Source organism: Falco naumanni, chromosome 2, assembly GCF_017639655.2.
Source record: "Falco naumanni isolate bFalNau1 chromosome 2, bFalNau1.pat, whole genome shotgun sequence".
Lineage (NCBI taxonomy): Eukaryota > Metazoa > Chordata > Aves > Falconiformes > Falconidae > Falco > Falco naumanni.
In genome coordinates this window covers 114,313,423-114,334,559 of record NC_054055.1, presented here as the reverse complement: position 1 = coordinate 114,334,559, position 21,137 = coordinate 114,313,423, and the positions used below count along the sequence as shown (strand labels likewise).

General features: G+C 44.4%; 1 protein-coding gene across 1 annotated transcript; it reads right to left on the bottom strand.

The window, feature by feature from the left end:
* Positions 1-233: 233 nt before the first annotated feature.
* On the bottom strand, positions 234-7,798 carry PDZK1 (PDZ domain containing 1). Its single transcript, XM_040582927.1, has 8 exons — positions 7,577-7,798; positions 7,022-7,274; positions 5,886-6,022; positions 4,478-4,673; positions 4,033-4,229; positions 3,336-3,530; positions 2,253-2,540; positions 234-1,258 (listed from the first exon to the last, which is right to left on the bottom strand). The coding sequence occupies exons 1-8, from the start codon at positions 7,784-7,786 to the stop codon at positions 1,181-1,183; spliced, it is 1,554 nt and encodes a 517-aa protein (XP_040438861.1). The 5' UTR covers positions 7,787-7,798; the 3' UTR covers positions 234-1,180.
* Between the last annotated feature and the right edge of the window lie 13,339 nt (positions 7,799-21,137).

The window sequence follows — 21,137 nt, the reverse complement described above, 5'->3', positions numbered from 1 at the left end:
CACTAGTACCTACTGTCATTAAGAGCTGGGAGATCAGCTTTCTGTTGCTGAGTCTCAGCTTTGTTTTCTCTCCCTGCATGAATGGAACAGGTTTTGGATTCCTCTTTGCTAGAGTTCAGTGGGAAGTCAAAGATCACAGACATGCCTTGTTTACGTTATATGTTATAAATTTGTTTACCTTATATGCTGTAAATTTGGTGTTCCCTACGCCATGTGTATTCTTCTACAGTAGCCCATTTCCCCTTCTTGATGTCATTCAAGGCATAAAAGTAAATTTTATTCATATGACTTAAACTTGTAGCTTTCCATAGCCACTCTTCTAGGCTTTGTTTTCAAAATTGTTCTGGAACATAAATCATAGGTGGTAAGAGTAAGACCTGGGCAGGGGCAAAGTAGCCACTCTAAACAATTTATTTCTGCGTTGTCTTCAGTGTACAGCAAGGAGGCAAAGTATACAGCAGCAGTATTACAAGAGCCATTTATGTTGCATTCAAGACGATGTGGTGTTAACTTGCATTTAGACAAACCTGCATGACTGAATTGTGTGCGCTATTCTAGCTACCATCATCCTCAACTGTATGAAGAGAAGAGAGAACAGTGCTTAAATGTCTTGAGTTATGAATTATGAAGTTAACTTAATGTTTGAAAGAAATTTCTGCAGTGTTAGCAGGAGAAAGGAGCGTAATGCGGAATACATTGGCTTATGCTGTTTCACAGCGGCTGTACTGCTGTGTGTGTAGCATGGAAGAGTCGCCGCAGAGATTGATGGACCTGGATTAGGGGGAGAACTGACTTCTGGGGGATGGGAGAAATCAGTTGCTCTTCATTAAGAGCTTATCCTTAAAAGTCTTAAGATGCTTACAAATCTATAAAGTGTTTCCACCTTCTGCTGCACTATACTGAGTTATATACTTCTAGTTATTTAAGCCTTCAGAGAAGTGACTAACTACCCACTTTACAAGGCAGAAAGCCAGTGAAGTACAATTGCAGTGTATTAAATGGATGCAAGTTACACTGCGGTGTTATTTCATGCAGCTGCATTTCAGTAAGAGATTGCAGTCCTTTTACAGGTATGGCACTCCTAGGAATAGTCACGTTCTGGGAGGTGTAGTAGCAAAGAATGATTGAAGAAAGAGGATTTGGAAGGTTTCTTTTTCTTTCCTTGGCGCAGTTTGTCTCCTCACAACTTTGTGTCATCGTTGTTGTCACTGTCTGCTTTTGTAGAGGCAGCTGATTGTGAAGAGGAGGATGAGCTTGCCTGCAGAGGAGTAGCAAATACATCCTGGTTATTTTCAGTTTGTAAACATGCTTGGTAGTCTGCGATGTTATGAAGGACTCCTGTTTTCATCTGCACTAATGTGCTTGTTTGGATGGCAGAATGAGCCAACCAATGTGATTTTTGTTGTTGAAGCGCTTTTTGGTTAAATACATTTAGAGAGAAATTTGTTCAATAGATGTTTCCTGTTGTTTAATTCCCATACCAGCTGAATTTGCACACAAAAGTGGTGCTAACTTCAGACCTGCAAAATGCAGCTTGGTGACTAAGAAACTTTTGAAAAAACTTGCAGCAGCACATTTGCAGACAAGGCTAGTGACAAATGAATAGGAGACAGGATTGGTCTTATTCTTCCTTGTCTGTCTCTTGCATGATCAGAACAGAAACATTTAAATATTTTAAGGCTGACTACACAGAGGATTCAAAATGACTACAGTTTCAAGAAGAAACACCTTCCCGCTTTTCTGACTTCTGTCATGCTTCGGGTTCTTTCTGGTGGCATGAAGTAAAATAATTTCAAGTCTGCACATTTCCTAGAAAATGTCATCATAACCTGTCAGTTGTTCATTGTTCTACAAAACGATCTGTTTTGAAATATTTCACCCGATTTCCCCGAAGTGGTTTACGCTTTTCGGTGTATTTAAGCACTTTGTCCTGTACTTTCAGGATTGTATTGCCTGTTTCCCGTCTGCATTAAGGATTACCATATTTGGATTATCTTGTTCCGTAAAATCTCTTGTATGTGCATCCTTTCTGTGATTTAATCTCACATTAAAGATACCTGTATTACATGTGGGGAAAGGAAGAGTTGTTTATGATAATCAGACTGCAACTTCCGTTTTAATAACATAGACTGACTTGTAAAAACCGGGCTCAAGTTAAAAATCCTAGCTCAGGAATATGTACTAGCTGCAAAAAGTTACGTGCCTATCGCCTAGATGATCCCTCAACGCCTATTTAATGCAGTATTACTCACCCTTTCCCTCTGTTCAGGTGAGTTTGCCTCTGGCTCTGACAGACGGTTTTCTGTATAAGCAGTGTCGTGGATGGGATCTGCCATGGAGGCTGTGATGGGAATGTTCTGGCCCTGGAAGTATTTGTAAGCGTCTTTGCTGCACACCAGTAGCGTTAGTCTGTCACCACTGTCTTGGATTCTTGCCACCACTTTGTCGTAGGATTCACTGATCACATTCACCCCGTTCACTTCCACCAGAAAGTCACTATTTTCTACACCTGCTGTGTCAGCTGGCCCGCGGTTCTGTACCTGCAAAGGGAAGTTTGAGCTGGGATATTAGCATAAAACTTGGAAAGATGCATTAGCAGCTGATGGTTAGCCAGACTAGCGTGGGACTGCTTTCCTTACAAGGTGGCCAAATAAGCGTGGGGAGGGGGAGATCTCTGGGATAGAAATGAATTGGGAGAGGCAATAGGCCTAGACGTAATAAACATGGAACCCATCAGTTTGAGATTTAAAATGCATCTTGACTTTGGTAGACTTTCACTGTAGAAATGTGGCACGGCAGGATCGTGAAGACGGGTAGAAAACAGATTTCCTTATTATTTGCAGGTCCCTGCCCAGTAACTTTAAAGTTAACTACTACATTTCCTGGATTTCTTAGTAATAAGTGGAACCCCTCCGCTCAAGAAAGCTGAAGATACAGACAGAATTTGAGACAGTCAAGGTTTGACTTCTGCCAGCTGTAGAATTCGGAGGAGGCGGGTAGAGGGGGGTGAAGGTGTCTCTTAGATTTAGGATGTTCTGCAGTAAATGGGGAAAAAAAGAATTACAAATTTTAGCATGCCAGCCTCAATGATGCAAAAGCTGGATTCCCCTTCCCTCTAGGTATCTTAACAGCATAAGGAATGTCTTCTGGTGCTTATTTTTTATCTTGGTCCTACAATGTCAGTCTGACTTTATCAAGCACAGGTCTTATCTGAGAGCACTGGAGAGGAAACTTGGCTTTTGTGGCTTTTGTGGAATGTATTTGCAGGACAGAAGGGAGGAAACTGGCCAACGGACTGCTTGAGCTTTTCCTTGTGCCTCATTCTATGTTAGTACCTCACTGATGAATAGTCCAGGTTTGTTCTTGATCATGTTTAAACTGAAGCCAAACCCACAAGGCCCTTTCACCATCTTGCAGATCCTCGGCTTGTGGTTCACACTCTGCTCTGTGCGCAGCTCCGCTCTGTCCTCCGTTTTAGCTGGTGTCGGATCTTGTACTTTGTAGTAGTATGAGAAGGGGGAAATTTGAGCCTGAAAAGAGTGACAAATAAAACTTTGTTAACAGAAACACTTTGGTTGTGAAATCTGTATTAGGCTTTCATGCTCAGCATAGTCTGAAATCTTTTTAATGGCTCAGACTTGAGCTGCAGTGAACAACTATTTGCTATTAATTTCTGGCCGAGTAGAAAAGCGCAGTGTTGATCTGTGTGAGAAGGGAACTTCGAAATGTTCATAAATGGTTACACAGCTGTGTAGCTCTGAATTTGCTGTCTTAAACTTAGAACATTTTTTGTGGCATGTTTAAATTTAGAATCGTTCCACTAGTGCCTATAAAAATCTGGAAAAGGCCAAAAATTTGGGTGTTCAGTGACTTGTTGTACAAGTGCAAGGAGAGCTGCTGAAATGTGGATGTATCTTGGACATTTCCTGCAAGTTGAAGCAGTGTCCATCAGAGCAGACTGGCTGTTCCATTGCTGCGTATGTCTCTTCGTAATGACAAATTACCAATTAGCAGTAGTTTGCATTTTCTTACCAGTTTATACATGGCATCAGTCTCCTTATCCACTACCAACAGTGTGGTGATTGCCTCAGGCTGCTTAATTTTTCTCACCACGCTTTCATGGTCCACACCATCCACTTGCTCGCCATTGACAGCTATCAAGATATCATTGTCTTTGAGACCCGCCTTGGCTGCTGGGCTTCCAGAATCAACATCCTTGATGACATGATCTGAGATCAGAAGGGGAAAAAGATTGATGTGAAGGCATACGCTTGCTAGTTTAAAGACATTAGAATGCACGGGAAAGGCTAATGTCAGAACTGCGCTTCAGATTGAGACCATTTCCCTGTTTGCAACACGTCTGTGGAGGACGTCTCCTAGATGACCAGTAAGAAGCCAAAGAGAATGAGGTCTGCAGACCTTATACAGGAAGAAACTATTGCAAATGTCACGGTCTGTGTGTGAACTTGGTTCTTACCACCAGTATTTTGTTCCATCCGTAGATAAAAGCCATAACCGTTTTTTCCTTTCTGGATCTCAATAAGTCGTGGTTTGAGGGGAAGCAATCGTAGGCTGGCACTCTCTTTGCTCAGTACCATCTTCTGGCTTGTGTAATAGCGGTCCGTTTCTTCATTTGAAAGTAGAAACATAACATGATTTTCAGACTTCCTCACCTGTGATAGTACATTAGTCTCAGATGTCACCCCTTCAACAACATGTGGGAATTGTAGGTACTTTGATAGTGGTGCGTGGGTGCTGTTGAGGAATGAGTCATAAGGTGTAGGCCATGCTACTGTAAGTTGATTTTTTTTTTCTTTTTTTTTTTCCCCCTCTCCTGTCAGAAATTTGGACCATGACAAGATCTCAGGCATGTAAGATGCAGCATACGTATGAGGAAGTTTTCTAGATTTCATTAGCTGTAGGGTGCCATGAGGGTGGCATAGAGTTCCAGTAGAATCCAGTGAGCCTCAGTAGATAGCGTGTGGCTTATCTGGATGTGAACCTCTACAGTATAGACATACCATGCCATCAGTACCACTATTTTAGATTTCAGTGACAAGAGTCAAGTTTCTGTCACTCTTGGTGCTCTTCCATCGCTATTGCTGATTCTGAGGGTTGGGGTTTGTTTTCCTGTTCAGCCTCTCTAAGTCCACCCTTCTCTTATTCATTTCTTGTCTAATGGGTGCGCTTTTTTACTCATCTTAACCAGCATCACGCTGCTGCTGCTGTTCTAGTAGCTTAACAAAACACAGGTGTTGCGTGGTTCTGTAGTTAGTGTGCACTGAATTGTGATGCTGGACTGCAGAGCATGTACTGCCTGTCTCTTGGCTCTCTAAAGTCTCTTCTGCTCCAGCTACATTTTAGCCGTGCCAATAGTGGAAAGCTGGAAGCCTCATTAGCAACGTTCTTTGCAGCTGAGGCCAGGTAAATCACTTGCACAGCAATTTTCATTAGTTTTGGGCTTCTTAACGGGAGAAAGGAACTACTGTCTAAAATCATGATTTTTCCCTCTTCTGTGCTGTGTCATCAGAGAGTTACCCCTCTCCCTACCCTGAAAACCACATTTGATCACTTGTCCTCTTACCATTAGGAGTATTTCCAGGTCTTCTAGGAACAGAGCATGATTTATTTAATAGGGTTCCTGGCAGCAGTATACTTCTGTTATTTAAAATTCTTTGGCCTGTCTTGATGGTAGTATTCATTCAGTTCAAGAGGCTGCTTGACAAAGCAGAGGGGTACTCTGCCGTGGTGAGGATACACGGACAGTAGCTTCCAAGATTTACTGTGAAGCATTCAAATCAGCCAGACCTGCCTCCTCAGTAACCCTGGTGGGTTGCTGTGAAAGTGGGCCAGAACAGAAGATGAATCAGTATACAAACAAATACCTTTTCCACCGCTTCCTTATGGGTGTCATTTTCCACATTTTTTCCATTGATTTCAATCAGGCGATCGTTGTTTTGGACACCGGCCTTTGCGGCTGCTCCTTGTGGTGCAAGGTCTACTATGAACAACCCTTTCTGTCCTAAAATAAATGAAAACTTATTACACGGGGTAAGTCACTGAATTAGACCTGGATTTCATGGTTAAGGAAACTCAGCACTGACGTCCTTAAAGATTCTTGGACTCTGCTGATGTGATATTACAGTGGCATTACAAACCTTCCACACAGTCACACCTCTCTCACTTAATTCTCTCCTGGAAGAATCACTTCTGTGGGGGTGGGAGGAATTTGTTCACCAGGTGCAACTCAAGCAATCGTGTATTTCTTTACCAGGAGTGCCAAAGGGGCTGGTTAAGATAGCTGAAAGGGCTTTGGTTTCTGACACACGTGTACCCCCACCCCAGTTTGAAGTGAGGAGCTGCTTTTATTGTTTTATAAATTTCATAGTTTCCTGGTTTGGAAGGCTTCCATGTTTGGTCGTTCAGTTATATTGCGTTCCAAAATACCCTCTTTAGAGGTGATGCTTTCCAGAAGACTTCCCTATTCTGTTGACTGGCCTTGGAAGACAGGCATATGTGGAAGAGGTTCAAAATCCCTTACTTTCTAAATAAAATAACTTAAAAATCAGGGAAAGTGTTTATTACAGCTGTCTAGAACCTTGTGTGCTGATTCCTGAGGTGATTTGGAGGAATGGAACAGGACTTAATGTGGCATCTTGAGGGTGTATCTGGTATTTCAGCAGGGACTATGAATTTGGTTTTGGTAAGGGGGCTTAAATAACAAGCAGAAAATAGCTTATTCTTTTTAGATATTTTTTTCAGCTTTTCTCTACCCTATAGGAATTGTCCTCATAGGAATTGTCCTCAGAGAACCATGCACTGCGTATGCTGAACAGAAATGGACTAGAGATGCATCTGAATTCCTCTTTCTGCTTCTTGGTTTTCTTCCATCAGTAAGAGCAGTTTGTGTGTCTCCACTGGCCCTCGTGTGTTAACCGTGGTTGCCTCTGTCCCTGCTGCCGTGTGTGTGTGTGCAGGCACGTGTGCGTATACGCACCACGGCTCTTCCCCAGGCTCTCACCTCCTGTACTTTTCAGAGAGAAGCCGTAGCCTTTCTCCTCCCTCACGAGGTAGCAGAGCCGGGGCTGTGGAACTGCAGCGATTGCTCCGTTGGCCGTGGGCAGGGGGGACTGCTGCTCCTGCTGCTGTCCTGTCGACACCTTTTGACCCAGCTCTTCCAAGTTCACTCCCTCCTTTTCTGCCTTGTGATAGGATACATCATCCAGAACAAGCAGTACAACAGAATTCCCGCTGTTTTTGACAATCTCCACCACCTGTAGTGGACAAAGGAAAATGGCAAGCAGGGGCTGGAGTGATTGACCTAAGAGCTCGCCCCAGCAAGGGTTGCACTGGCTGCTGTTTCTGTTGTCTCATCCCTCCGCTTATGTATGTATTGTGGGTGGAAGCACCTCAAAGACATTTTGTGCCCATGGTGGGTAATGAATGATGCAGGGAGTTACTCAGAGCGGTTGACTCAGCTCTTGGATTTCCTAGCTGAAGATGCCATAAAAACTGGAAGAGAAAACTTCACGTAGTGGTGAGGGAGTGGTGTGGGCCCCAGATCAGACAGACATACCTGTGCATGTTCCTCCTTGTCTACAAACACACCGTTAACTCTGAGGACTCTGTCTCCATCCTTCAAACCAGCCTTTTCAGCTGGACTGTTCTTCTCCACGTTCCGGATGAGATGCCCTGCTGTGTCTTTCTCAATGCGCAGGTAGAATCCGTAGGTCTTTTGGGGCTTTTTGGTCACTTTACATTCTCGGGGCTGGAGAATAGAAGTCATCTCTACCAGACAGGATGGAAAGGCTATGTGTGAATAAACCCAGTAAGCTTACCTAGATATATTCCCTCTAAATACATAGTGAGACAGTTTGCTTCAGGATTCTTGGGGGTCTTGATTCCCAGGAAATCCAGCTGTGTGAAGCTGAAGGTAGTTGTCAAGGCTAGGGAGAAGGAACCAATCCCTTTTCTCTCTCCTCCCTTGCTTTTCTTGTCTCCCTATCTCAAATGAAGTTAAGTGAGATGCAGAACTGGAAGAAAGAAGTTGTCAGCCTGTGATAATATAGTGAAAATTGAGGTGAGGGTTTAAGACCAGAGTTAAGTCTTACAGAGGAAGAATAATGGCAGCACTAAAATACTGGAACACTGTGGGAAAGTTAAGTGACAAAATGGGATTTCGCAGAATTGCAGAATGGTCGAGGTTGGAAGGGGCCTATGGAGATCAAGTAGTCCAACATCCTAGCTCAAGCAGGGCCACCTAGAGCCAGTTCCCAGGACCAAGCCCAGACAGCTTTTGAGTATCTCCAAGGAGGGAGGCTCCCTTACCTCTGCGCAATGCTCAGTCACTGTCATAGCAAAAAATGTCCTTATGTTCAGATGGAGCCTCCTGTGTTTGTCCGTGCCCTGTCGCTGGGCACCGCTGAGAAGAGCCTGGCTCCTCCTTTGCACCCTCCCTTTAGATATTTTTATACACTTTTAAGTTCTCCCTGAGTTTCTGTTTCTCCAGGCTGAACAGTCCCAGCTCTCTCAGCCTTCTGAATACCTCCAAGGATGGAGACTAGAGCTTCTCTGGGCAGCCTGTGCAGATGGCTGAGCAGGTGGGATCAAGGAAGGACCTCATTGTCCTAACCAGGCTTCCCTGTTCTTAATTCCTTTAGCTAAACAAAAATAAGTTTTGGGGAAAGACATTGTACCTGGTGTGTCACTGTTAACGAGCGCAGGATTTGCACTGGAGGGTGGATAGCAAGGACTGTAAAGGAACTAGGAAGACCCTTCCTTGTCTCCACTTACAAACTTTTTTTTTCCTCTTGCTGGGGTCAGTATCTCTGTGTCTCCATTTTCATACAATACGGTGCACTTGCTTTATTTCTGTGTCCTTTCAAAGTTACTGGTGAAGTTCTTGGACCTCTCCGTGTTTGCCTCTGACTCCTAATTAAACACTCTGGTTCTGTTGTGAAGGGGAGCTAACAGAGCTATTCCAGTTCGGTATATCGTTATATGTGGGACTTGGGTAAGAGACGCTTGCATGTTATGAGGTCTAACAAAAGCATGGAATATTCAGGCATACATCTGCTGACAGTGCGAATGTGCCATCGGGTAATCGCTTGCAGGAGAGCTAATTTAATACCGCCTAGTCTGGGTGGAACAAAACAGAGGAGCGGAGACAGCATGCTTGCGATTCTTACAGGAATCCTGAAATGACCATAAAGCCTCAATTTGCTGCCCGACTAAAACTTTGTCTCCCACTCTGATGGCTTTAACAGTGACATGAGATGTTATCAGTATAAAAATGTGGCATTGTGTGAGAAAGGAAATAAATTAAGTTTGGTTTAGAAATGACAGGCTGTGGAAGCAACTGCAGTAGTTTGATTCAAATGATTTCTCAATGAATTTGTGACAACTGGAGCAGAATTTCCAGTCCGTGTCTTCAGGGTGCTGTGTTACTTCCCCAGAGAATTTGAGGCCAGCTGGTTAAAGAGCGTACTTGATGCTGGGGACTGGTACCAGATTGCTGACCTTTGTCCTCTGGAGGTTTTGGAGCAGATCCTCCTAGAAGCTGTGTCAAGGTACATCTGCCAAGGATAGGAAAGTGTTTGGGGTCAGGCAGTATGGATTTACTGATTTTTATGATACCTGGTGAACCTGGTAACTTTACGCGGTGAGTGGACTGGCTCTCTGAAAAGCAGAGCAGTGGGTGCTGTTCACCTTAACTTTTGCGATGACTTTGTGCGCAAAGTGCGGTCAGCGTAGCCCATTTGGTGACATATATACTGGATAAGCAGACCGCTAGATGATGCAGAAAATTGGTTGATACTGTTTAATGTCTTTATGATACAGATGCTGTGACAGAGCACATCCTCAACAAGATGATGCCAAATCAAGGGGGCACAGTCAACAGGCTAGTGGTTAGGGTTGCTAGTTAGAGGGACCTCAGCAGGCTGGAGAAATAGGCTGACAGGAACCTCATAAAGTTTGACAAAGAAAAGTGGGGAAAAAAAATAATATCTGTATCTAGACCATGCACAACAATACAGGCTGACGGGAAGGCAGCGTTACCAGACAGCGCTCAGTGCCCAAGTTGGACCTGTCAGTGGTGTCCCTTTGCGGTGAAGAAAGTCAACAGGGTCAACTGAAACTAGGTGATATCAGAGTGTTGCCTGCAGGTCAGTGGAAGGGATTGCTCCCCTCTCTTTGGAACTTGTGCGACCACATGTGCATACTGTCTCCAGTTTTGAGCTCCCCAAGTACTTGTCGCGTTGGAGCTGTTCCACTGAGGTGGTTTAGGTTTTGCAGCACATAACATTTGAGGAGGCTGAGAGAGCTGGGTTTGCTCAGTCTTGGGAAGAGAAAGTAGAGGGAAGATCATCTTGATGTCTTCAACTGCCTAACTGGATTGTGTGGAGAACAGAGAGCCAGTCTCTTCTTGGAAGACAACAGTGATAGTTTGAGAGGCAACAGACACAGGCTGCAGCAAGGGAAATTCCAATTAGACAGGAATAAGGACGGCTTTTCATCTTGGGGGCTGTCAGATACTAGAACAGGCGCCCAGAGAGGCTGTGCAATATCTGTCCCTGAAGTTACTTACCTGGATGGAGCCCTGAGCAACCTGATCTAAGTTGGGCTGGTTTTGTATGGGGCACTGGACCAGATGACCTCCAGAAGTCCCTTCCAACCTAAACTCTTCTGTGCTTTGATGATGTAATGAAACTGGTTTGGGTGATGCATACCGTTAGCAGGAATGCTACATACTAGGAGTAAGCAATAGTTGTTACCAGGGAACAACTCCAAAGATGTCTTAGGAACTCCTGCCAAAGATCCATGGTGATAGAGGAACAAGACAAATGAAGACAACTTCCTCCAGTTGGAAAGTCCAGGTAATTAGCAAATCGATTTGTATTTTACTGGAAAGATTCTCTTTCTGCCCGTCTCTACTGACAGAAGCCTGTCAAAAGGCCAAAGTTGTGTTGCAGAAATTAGCCACTACTCACAGCCTAATAAATACTAAGAAAATTCATCTGTTTGCACGTAGATGTCTCTGCAACTCTGTGTTTTTTCTGCTTTTTATATCACCTGTGTGACTCATATATGTGGGAACTGGCCTTTTTCTCTTTTCCTTTTTTTTTAGAAGTAGCTGGCAGTTAAATCCTTCCATGATAGCAACCTACAGCAGAACCACCTCTGTGGCCATCCATGCTACAGGCTGTTTGCTATTGAAGCTGAAAGCACGCTGTTGAGGTTAGCTGGGCAGCGTGTAGAACAGCGTGCGTGTGCGGTGGGGCTTTGGCACAGATGTCGCTGGAGCTGGCGAACATGGGGAATTTCCGCATACAGGGATGGGAAGCCTGCAGATTGTGGTTCACTTGTTCCCCTCCGTCAGGTGCTTTGTACTTTTTTGAGTGTCTAGTTGCACTGGGACTAAGTCCGTATAGGACTGGACTGCCCTATTCTTGACAAACACTGGGAATCTGCTAATTCCTGACATTAACCTGCAAAGCCGGTGGTATGCAAAGCTGAGGAAACAGTAGGCTTTCATAGGAAAGGTTATTTCTTCACATTTAGAAATGGAGGGAAGATTGCCGTGCACTGCATGCTACTCCTTTCAATGCATGAAAGCTTTACATGCAAAATTATTTGGGTTGTAAAAAGGAGTTTTCTAAGGGAAGAGGGATTAGCAAAAAAGGAATTTCTTACCTGTGTGTCTGTGTGGAGCAGCCTTTACAGGAATTCTATTTTTCTGTCCCTCTTGTGGCTGTACCTATAAGTAAGGCTGGACTTTGATTGGGCAAAGGTTGATTTAAAAGATGATTTATTTAACCAAGTTTCACTGAATGTGTTCAACACCTTGTTAGTCTGCCTTGTCCTTGCCTGCAGAAGTGCTAAACATATGCATTTCTCTGCAGCTTTGAATTTTGTTCTACTAATAATTATACTTGAAAAATCAGTCAAGGAGGTCATCCATGGCAAGCCTGATCTTTGCTCTGGTCAACAGCCTTCTCCAGCTGTAAGGAATGTCTTAAAGGGAGCAGGTTTGTGTTGTGAGTTGACCTGGGCCAGCAGCATTCGACTGCAGATCAAGAGGTTACTGGTTCAAATCTGTGTCCCCATGTTGGACGCCAAAAGAGGATTGTGATGGGTAACCTCAGACAGCAGTCAGGTGCCCATCGAGCCACTTTCATTCCCTTCCTCTAAAGGAAAGGGGAAGAAAATAGGATGAAAAAAAGGTAAGGACGTTAACTGGGATGGGCTTGTCACTGAGAGGTAGCCCTGACTGTTGAGGCCATCAAACACGTGAAACATGCAGTGCAGTGGGGTGACCCATGTGAGTAAAGCCTCCCTGGAACAGAGGGGGGAGGTAGCTGGGCTATCAATATGGTGAAGCCTGGCAGATTTGCTGTACTGGACCACTGTTCTGATTCTGCCAAGGTGAGTGCTATGTGTTCACTGTGGTGGAAGTGTCTACTGGGTGACTGGACACATACCCTGTAAACCGTGCCATTGCTTGAAATGCCATCCTGAGCCTTGAAAGTCAAGTTCTGTGTCATGGTACCCCAGAAAGAATCAAGTCAGACAGTGCAACTTGTTTCTGAAATAACCTCATACACTCCTGGGGCCAAGAAACGCGGCACTGATTTGGTGCATCATGTCCCCGTCACCTGCAGGCTCTGGAAAGACGGAGAGATACAACGGATTGTTAAAGACTGTGCTGAGAGCAGTGGGCGCTGGGGAATGGAAGCAGTGGGAGCAGAAGCCACTTGGCTGGTTACCGTCAGATGATCTACTAACTGGCCAAACAAAGCCCCTACGTACTGTGGGAGGAGATGAGGTCCCCACAGGACATATAGGTAAGTGGCTGGGAAAGGCAGTGTTGGTTGCTCTCCCTTGGGGAAAGGAAAGCCCATCTGTGGGATTGTCTTTGCTCAAGGACCCAGATGCACTTGACGGGTGGTGCAGAAGGAAGTGGGAATCTGGTTGTGTATCTCAAAGAGATTTATCTCTAGGGGAAAATAATCTGTGGTTTGACTTATGTGATATAGGAAGCAATACAGCAGGAATTGCCTGAACCGATGGAGAACGAGCCTCGTGAGGAGCCACGTGAGTGCAGCGCTGACCCAGCCCGAGCGGTCTTGGTGCTCAGCAATCCAACATGCTGCTTCTCCTGTCCTGAGTGATCTCCTTGGCAGATAGCACCGAAGTCACCAACTGTTCTTATGGACATTTGGGGGAGGGGGAGCATGGAATGGGAGGATAATATCTGTCAAGCGACAAGGTATAATGGTTAATGAGGATGTATAAACCTATTGGATGTAAAGTATGTAATGTAAGCTGTAAGTAAGGAGGAATTTCAGGAATGAGAAATAGAGTGGAAAAGTTTGAATAGGATATCGAAATTAAACAGTGTATGAATGGGACAGAGGACCCTTAGATACGTCGGATCATGTGTGACCCGAGCATGATGTGAATGGTACAGAATAAGGGGTTGAGATTGTACTGAGTCTGGCTGTGATGGAGTTAACTTTCTTCATGGCAGCCTGTGTGGTGTTGTGCTTTGCATTTGTAGCTAAGACAGTGTTGATAACACATCACTTTTTTGGGTGGTGTTGAACAGCCTGTGCTTCCTCTCCCCTGTGCCCTCCCAAGTGAGAAGGCTGGGGATGAGCAAGAGGTTGGGAGGGGACAGCTGACCTGAACTGACCAAAGGGATATTCCATACCATTTGATGTCATGCTCAGCATTAAAACTTGGTGAAAGGAGGAGGAAGGGCAGATGTTTGTTGTTATGGCAATCTTCCCAAGCAGCTGTTATGCACGTTGAGTTGCTGCTTTCCATGAAGTAGCTAAAGATCTGCCTGCTGATGGGAAGGAGCAAATTAATTCCTGGTATTTTTTGGTTTTGCTTGCATGTGCAGCTTTACTTTTCCTATCAAGTCAATCCACGAGTCTTCTTGCCTTCCTTTTATTTTTTCCCCATCCTGCAGGAGAGGAGTGAGTCGGGGTGGGTGTTTGGCTGTTGGTTGGGGTCAACCCACTGCAAGGGCAAATCTTATCCACTGGCCATAGGCATGTACAGGATATGTTTATAGACACGGACTGAACCGATGGTGTTTCTAATGCAGGGGGAAGCCTCCAAATTTAAGATCTTGGTATACCAAGATACTTAACGAATTGATCATGTGAAGTTCTTGTTAAAAAAAAACCTCATTCAATTTTAGAAAGCTTTAAAATTACATATTTCTCTCATTAACTTGCTGTGGAATTGGATTATTAGAAATAATACCTGTGCTTTCCTTGGCTGTCTGTTCCAAATGTTTAATTCAAAGGAGAGGTAATAGAAATAAGCGTTACCTAAATGCGCTGCAACAGAAAAGTCATTGGTGTCATAAAAGCCTCACTGTAATCCACTTACTCTAAGTGGATTTACAAGCCTGTTGTGACTAGGAGTTGTTCCTCTTTGTGTAAAATACAATCTAAAAAACCAAGTGAGTGAACCCTAATGTTGTAAGCACCAGAGAAGTCAGACCCTGCCCTGTCTCCTGCTTGCAATCTTTCAGACGAGGAGGACAAAGACTGGATGAGGAGGGACATAAGGGAAGGAGAATCACGGTGGCTCATAGTTTCTCACTAAGCACAGTGTGAATGGGAACACATGCGAGAATCTCAGGTCAGCATACAAGTATGCATTTGAAGCAATGTAGAGGAATTAGAGAGGAATGAAGGCAGGTTAATTAACATTGATAATATATGGCTATAAGCTGGCTTCAGTGGAGGTGGGCTGGCTGATGTGGATAGGGTGCAGCTGTGGCTGGTTCCTGCTAAGTAGTTAAATAGCTCTAAGGGGTATGGAAGAGGAGCCCTGGATGAAGAGAGACCTGGAAGAAGCAGAGGGAGGAGAGAGAGCACCCCAGATGTAGGAGAGACAAGGACTGGCCCCAGGAGAAGCAGGGAGAAGAAGGGGACCCAGATGAGGAGAGGCTGGCTGGAAGAGGAGCCCCAGGTGAAGGAAGACTCCAGACGCAGCAGAGGCAAGAAGGAGGGTGGACTGGCCTGAAGAGGATGAAGAAACAGCACGAACAGTAGATGAACTTTAGAAACCTTGTGGGGGATTGGTGGCTGTGCCGGTGCCAGGTGCAGAAACTGCTTATTGAAGTTAGCCTGGGATGGGATGGTAAAAACCTTCTTGCAGCTGGCTAGTTTGGATAGTGCTGCGACAAAGCAAGATGTATTTTTTTATTGTAGTGCCACTGTGATAGTCACTTGAGGTCATTTTGCGTCCAGACAAGCCTTTTCAAGAATAAGGTGCTACACAAATGTAAAATGTTAGCAAAACATAGGAGCATTCTGTGTTTCTGGAAGGGAAAGTACGGTCGTGTTCCAAATGGGAAGGAGGTAGAGGGTGTGCAGCAGTGTCAAAAGGCTTTGAAATGGGAGTTGGAGGAGACAGTCCACAGACTACTCAAGTTTCTGACATGGTGAATTATGAAATGTTAGTAAATACAAATGGCAAGGGGAAGGGTCTTTGAGTTGAGGCTGGGGGTTTAGCCCTAGGGCCGTGACAGGAGGCTGAGTGGGAAGCTGATGGCTAGGTGCGAGGAGGGTCTATGTCCATGTGTGCTCAAGAACAGGACCCTGCGTGTCTTAGAGCTGATCTTTGTGTCTGTGGGGCTGAGGTGTAAATTGTGTGGAAGGTATACTAATGCATCCAATGTTGACAAGCCCTTGAGGCCAGAAATTCTCCTGTTCTTCCACCAGTAGAATGAAAATTATTTAAGAGTGGGTCAGAGTAAAGGCAGCTTGCACGCAATGTTTCCTTTTCTCATTCTTGAACCTTTTGGAAGAGTGTTGTCAAGCATATTCATACAGCTACAAAAATGAGGAACCTAACTAGAAAAAAACCCCAACCAACCACAGGTTTTACCTTTCAAGACTTTGGGAAAAGTGATAAAACCTGGGAAAACCTCTGAATTCACAGTATTCTTATATTGCAGGAGTTGGCTGCTGTGACTTAGGTGGTGTGGTTCTGTTGGCACAGGGATTAGACTCGGGGTGGGGTGGCGGGGGGTGTGTGTGTGTCCGCTTTCTCCAAAGTATGTCCCTTTTCCTCTGTAGCTTGGTTATAGTAATACAGGGCCCTTTGTTCCTATCCTCATTGCATTCTTCTGTGGGTTAACATTTACGAAAGATTTTTGATCGCTCCTCCTGACAAAGCTTTTCTGATGTTCGGTCAGAAGATAATCTGTGATACTTACCTGTGTTAGCAAAAATTATTAAATATGAGCATTTTTTTAGTACTTGTAAGTGATCACATGGTTTCCTCAGCATGTTGGTAAATGGAGGGAAGCACCTTGGTACTTGCTAGGATCTCTGGCTTTAGTAAATTCATGGATTTTGGTGAGTCCTAGCCTTCCCCTAAAGCAATATCTTCTCACTTTCTGGAGCTTCCAGCAGGCCACCTGGAACAACAGCACTGCCTGTAGAGATGTTTTGGTATCGTCTGTCAGAGACAACTTATTTTGACCCTTCGGGAGGCTTTCAAAGAAGCTGGCTTGAACACATAGCGGTAAATGCCTCAGCATCCTTGTCCACATGTTTTCTGTAACAACCTGAAGAGCCGCCAGACTTCAAGGAATAGTGAACGTGTCCTCTGCTGGCACATGGGCGATGGTGACAGTAAAGGCAATGGTGTTTTTCCTACTTAGCATTTGAAACAAGATGAGAGCTGTGCTGCACGCCTTCCAGTAGCCTGGAACTGGGGGTACCTGTGGCTTCTTCCAGAGTCTGACGGTGCTGGCAGAGGGGTGCGGGGTGGAGAGCCAAGCCTGGTGTGGCTGGTGGTGGGCCAGGGCATGGTCTCGGTGCTGTTTGCCAAAGTCTGACTCTTTGCCAGGGGGTATGTGGCACGGCTCTCTTCCTGGCCGTTTTGGACACAGACATGAGGAGACTGTGTGCCCCTTCGTGCCTGGATGATGGCCCTTATTTAACCTACTTATTCACATCACATCTGAAGAGCTGACGCAGATTTATGTCTGAGTAGTTAAAAAAATGAGAGAAAGTGTGTGCTACAAAAAAAAGAGAAAGAAAAAAATGTAGCTATCCTCTGGATTACTTCTGTGTTGTTTTTTTTTTTTAATATAAGCAGGTGGGGTTTTTTTGCCTTTTTTTTTTTTTTTTTAAATTGTGACTCACCTAGGTTGTGTTAGGAAGAGATGAAGAAATCACCTTTGTGGCTAACCACTTTCCTGGCAGTTCCACTGCGTGAGAGGAGTAGAAAACAGAGCTGTTAATGAAAGATCAGTAAAGTAGATCTTTAATGTTTATAATACAAGCGTAAAGTTACAAAGGGCAGTCGACTAAAAGGCGCCTTTTATTGTTAACACAGTTGTATGTGAAGTCCAATCCTAAATTTGAATTAATATAGTTCATATGTTTGGTTCTGAAAATAAAGTTGTGCTCAAATGATATATATCGCTGCAAGCGTTGTTCTGTTGACAAAAGCTTTATGTGGACATTTTGCTACAAAAATATTCCCTCTCTTAAATCTTTATGACGGTGACTATACCAATCACGCTGAATTTTCTTGCCTGGGAGCATGTACCTCCCTTAAAAATCAATGTAATGAGGGTTTCTAAATGGTGCCTGTTTACCTGTATTGCTTGCTGTACACTTGCTGACCACAAGCTCTCTAGTCTCCTTGCACTGCTGTCTCTTTCTTGCACGTGTAACAAACTAGTTAATGAAAATCAATTTTCAAATGCAACATGTTGGGAGAATACAGGCTTATCTGTGTCCTCTGCTGACTCCAGCCGGGACAACTGCGAAGCTGTGCCCTGCTCGCTGCCAAAGACGATGCCCCCGCTGCCGAGCTGGCAGGCTGGTACGCCTGCTCCAAGCTACTGCAACACGATGTATTAACAACGTGCAACATCACTTTCGATTTATATTAATATGCCAGGCTGTGACCTGCGATGGCTGAGGGCTGCGGTTCGCAACCTCTGTCAGGTAGAGAGATGCCCCCTGAAGAAGTTGCTGTTCCCTTCCGAGGGGGCAGTGGCCCCTTCAGCCGAGCGTTTCCTTCCACAGCTGAGCCTGACAGGGGCTGTGAGTCAGAGCCTTGGACTCTTTTAAGGTCTCCTTCAGCAGAGTGATACGAAGGCATATTTTATTTGTTCTTGTATTTAAGCTGTTCAAACCCAGTACAGCCCTTTCCCTTTGCCCCTTGTTTTGCCAGTGATGGTTTTTCCACTGAAGTTTGGCAAGTATTGCGTAAAGCGCTGTGTGGTTTTGTTACAGGAATATTTGGTTCACTGGAGTCCTCCTTAATCATAAGGCAAAGTCCATTTGAGCTACCGAATGAATATTCATCAGTCGTCCTGCACATAGCCAAGTGGTAATTAATTCTTTCTCTTCTGGTGACCACATGCTTCTGATATGGTAAAGAGAGTCGAGGGGGGAAAAAAGGGGAAAGCAAACAGAAATGACACTGCAATCCTGCTGGTTTGCAGAGGAAAGGGAGAATACCCCTCCTTCTAACATTTTGGGCTTATGTCTTCCTAAAAAATGGGGGAGGAGAAAAAAAATAATCATTTGCTGTCCCTGTGTTTGCAGCAAAGAAAGGTACTGTGTTATCCCACGGATCTGTCATAAGGAATTATAGTGGCAGTCCTCTTCCCCCAAGCTTTGCTTTTTGTGCTTTAAAGATTGAATTGCCTTCCCTAGTGGCCTTTTTTCTGGAGAATATAAGCTATGAACAACAGTTTCTTCTTTAGCTGTTCAGCAAATATTCCATATTGATCGTGAATTTGGGCTTTTAGATGCAGAATTTTTTACTCGGGTAACTGTGAGGTGTGTCTGCAGCTTCTTTTGCTGCTGTGTCAGGTTGAAGTCAATGTTAAAACCTGGAAATTTCTGTTGAAGCAAAAATCTGAAGGTCTGAAAAATGAGGAATTATTTGAACTAAGTGGACTTTTCGGTGGAGCTATGTGTTTGTTCACAGTAAATGGCTATATGCATGTACGTATATTCAGATGTGCGCACAGCGGTCAGGCTGTCTGCGGGACTGTTTGGATACAGCACCTGAAGTTGGTTTGATTAATGCTGCTCAAATGACAGCGCCTTTGGAATTCTTGTCTTCCCTCTGGCACTCGTGACATGCGGGGAGACTTTTCTTTCCAGCTCCTCCTGTTGGGCATTTTCTGGACATGTATTTCTTCAGTTCTGCCTTTTAATTGCTGTATCGTTCAGTAGTCTTTGGACATGCAAGATGCTGAGACATAAGAATGTTATAAATCTACTAGTCTGTCTTTTTCCATTCAGCACGTGATGCTTGCTTTCTGCCAGGGTATGTACCCTTATAAAACTGTTGGTTTTCTTCTGATCAGTGAAAGAACAGAGTATGATACTCAGATCTCAGTTGCATGTGCATGTCTTGCCCCCTGGAGATGGATTTCTGAATTTGATAGCAGGCTGTGTTCCTTTTCATTTAAGCTTTTGAAATGTATAAATAATGACTGTCTACTTTGCTGTTTTCGTCAAGGAGCAGGAGGAAGAGATGCTTATACCATCGCTACAGAAAACAGATACTCTTCTTCCAAAAACACAGCCCTGTGAGTCAGGAGGTATCCAAGCCCCAGGCTTTGGCAGCAGCAAACTTGAATCCCTTTCTCTTTCCATCTTCCATTCCTCTTCCTGCTGCCTGTGTCCCTTCTCGTCCCATGCTCCCCCAGGTCTGTAATCGTCCAGGCAATGCCCCTAATTTCTGTATTAACCTCTGTATTATTGAGTATTTCATTTCACTTCGTCAGTAAAGATCCTATTCCGACATTTCACTGCCCCGAGCTCCGGCTGACCTGACGCCTGGAGGAGTAAGGTGCATTAGCCTCAGCAAATATAAATGATGTTGCTTCATGGAATTCGGGAGAATTATTTTGACTCTTTTTCTGTATGCCAAGGGCCTAGCTTTTGCTTCAGATTTCTTACTGGTTGCATTTCTTACTGGGTGCACCCACTCTTGCTAGAAGAGGCATTTAAATTGGAGTAGCATTTGTTTATCTCTTTTTCTGAGATCCGTGGTCGTAATGGAAGTCTGAACGTAGCCTTGATGGCAAAGAGAAATGCAAAAAAAGTTCCCATCTTCTCGGTCGCTGGGTAGTTGCTTTTGTGTTGGGGGAGCTGTTGCATTCTGCTCTGATGTGCCTTATACGATGCTTTCAGAACTGTTAATAGAAACGTGGGGGTGGATAATGCCTGCTCTTTATTAGTTCTTGTCACTTTGTGGCTTCGAGAGGCTTGCTGTCTGTTATTACAAAAGGGGAACGGCCGCTGCTATGCTCGGTGCTGCAGCAGTGCAGAATGCAGCCCTTTTCCTGCGTAACTATTGAAAACTGTTACTATAAGCTTTGGGAGGAATATAAATCTAGACACTATTTGAATCCAAGATCACTTTAATAAGACAAAAAAGCCAATACAAAAATAAATTATTTTAATATGGTGTAAAAGCCAGTAGAGTTGGTTATGAGCTTATATTTATTTGTTTAAAATCCCCTCCAAACAAGCAGCAGATCCTACCAGAAATCCATGCCTCGATACTAAGGACAGAGTAAATCTCCATAAAATGCATACGTGGAAATAAGGTTGGCTTGATTATAAAACTGGTTTGGTGACAGCAGAGCTTGTATCCTTGATGTCAGCTGGAAGATTACACTCAAACCTTCTATTAAATATCCACCTACATCTCAGTATGTTTCCTGCCTGGAAGATCATCCTGAGTGACATGGCTATATCTGTGCCTAAAAAACTACGTGATCCTGAAATACTGAACTGGGTCCGGAGCTGGAGCAAGCGGGACATACCTTCTCAAGGAGTAAAGACCAGGGAAGGAAAGAGAAAGATTCTGCTATCCACAGACAGAGCTGTGTTTCCCTGGGCAGGCTGTCCAGAGCAGAAGGAATTTAAAGCTCTGTGTCACCGGGGAGCCCAGCACGAGCCTGAGTGACACTCGTGTGTGCAGTGCAGCTCCACAGTATCAGAGTCCATGTCGCCAGTGACAAATCCCAAGAAGAGAAGCAGAAGTAGTTTGTGCTGCTCTCCTGTGCTTTTTGTTTCACCTTTGCAGGTGGGGAGTTGTTACCTCTTGGTTTTAAT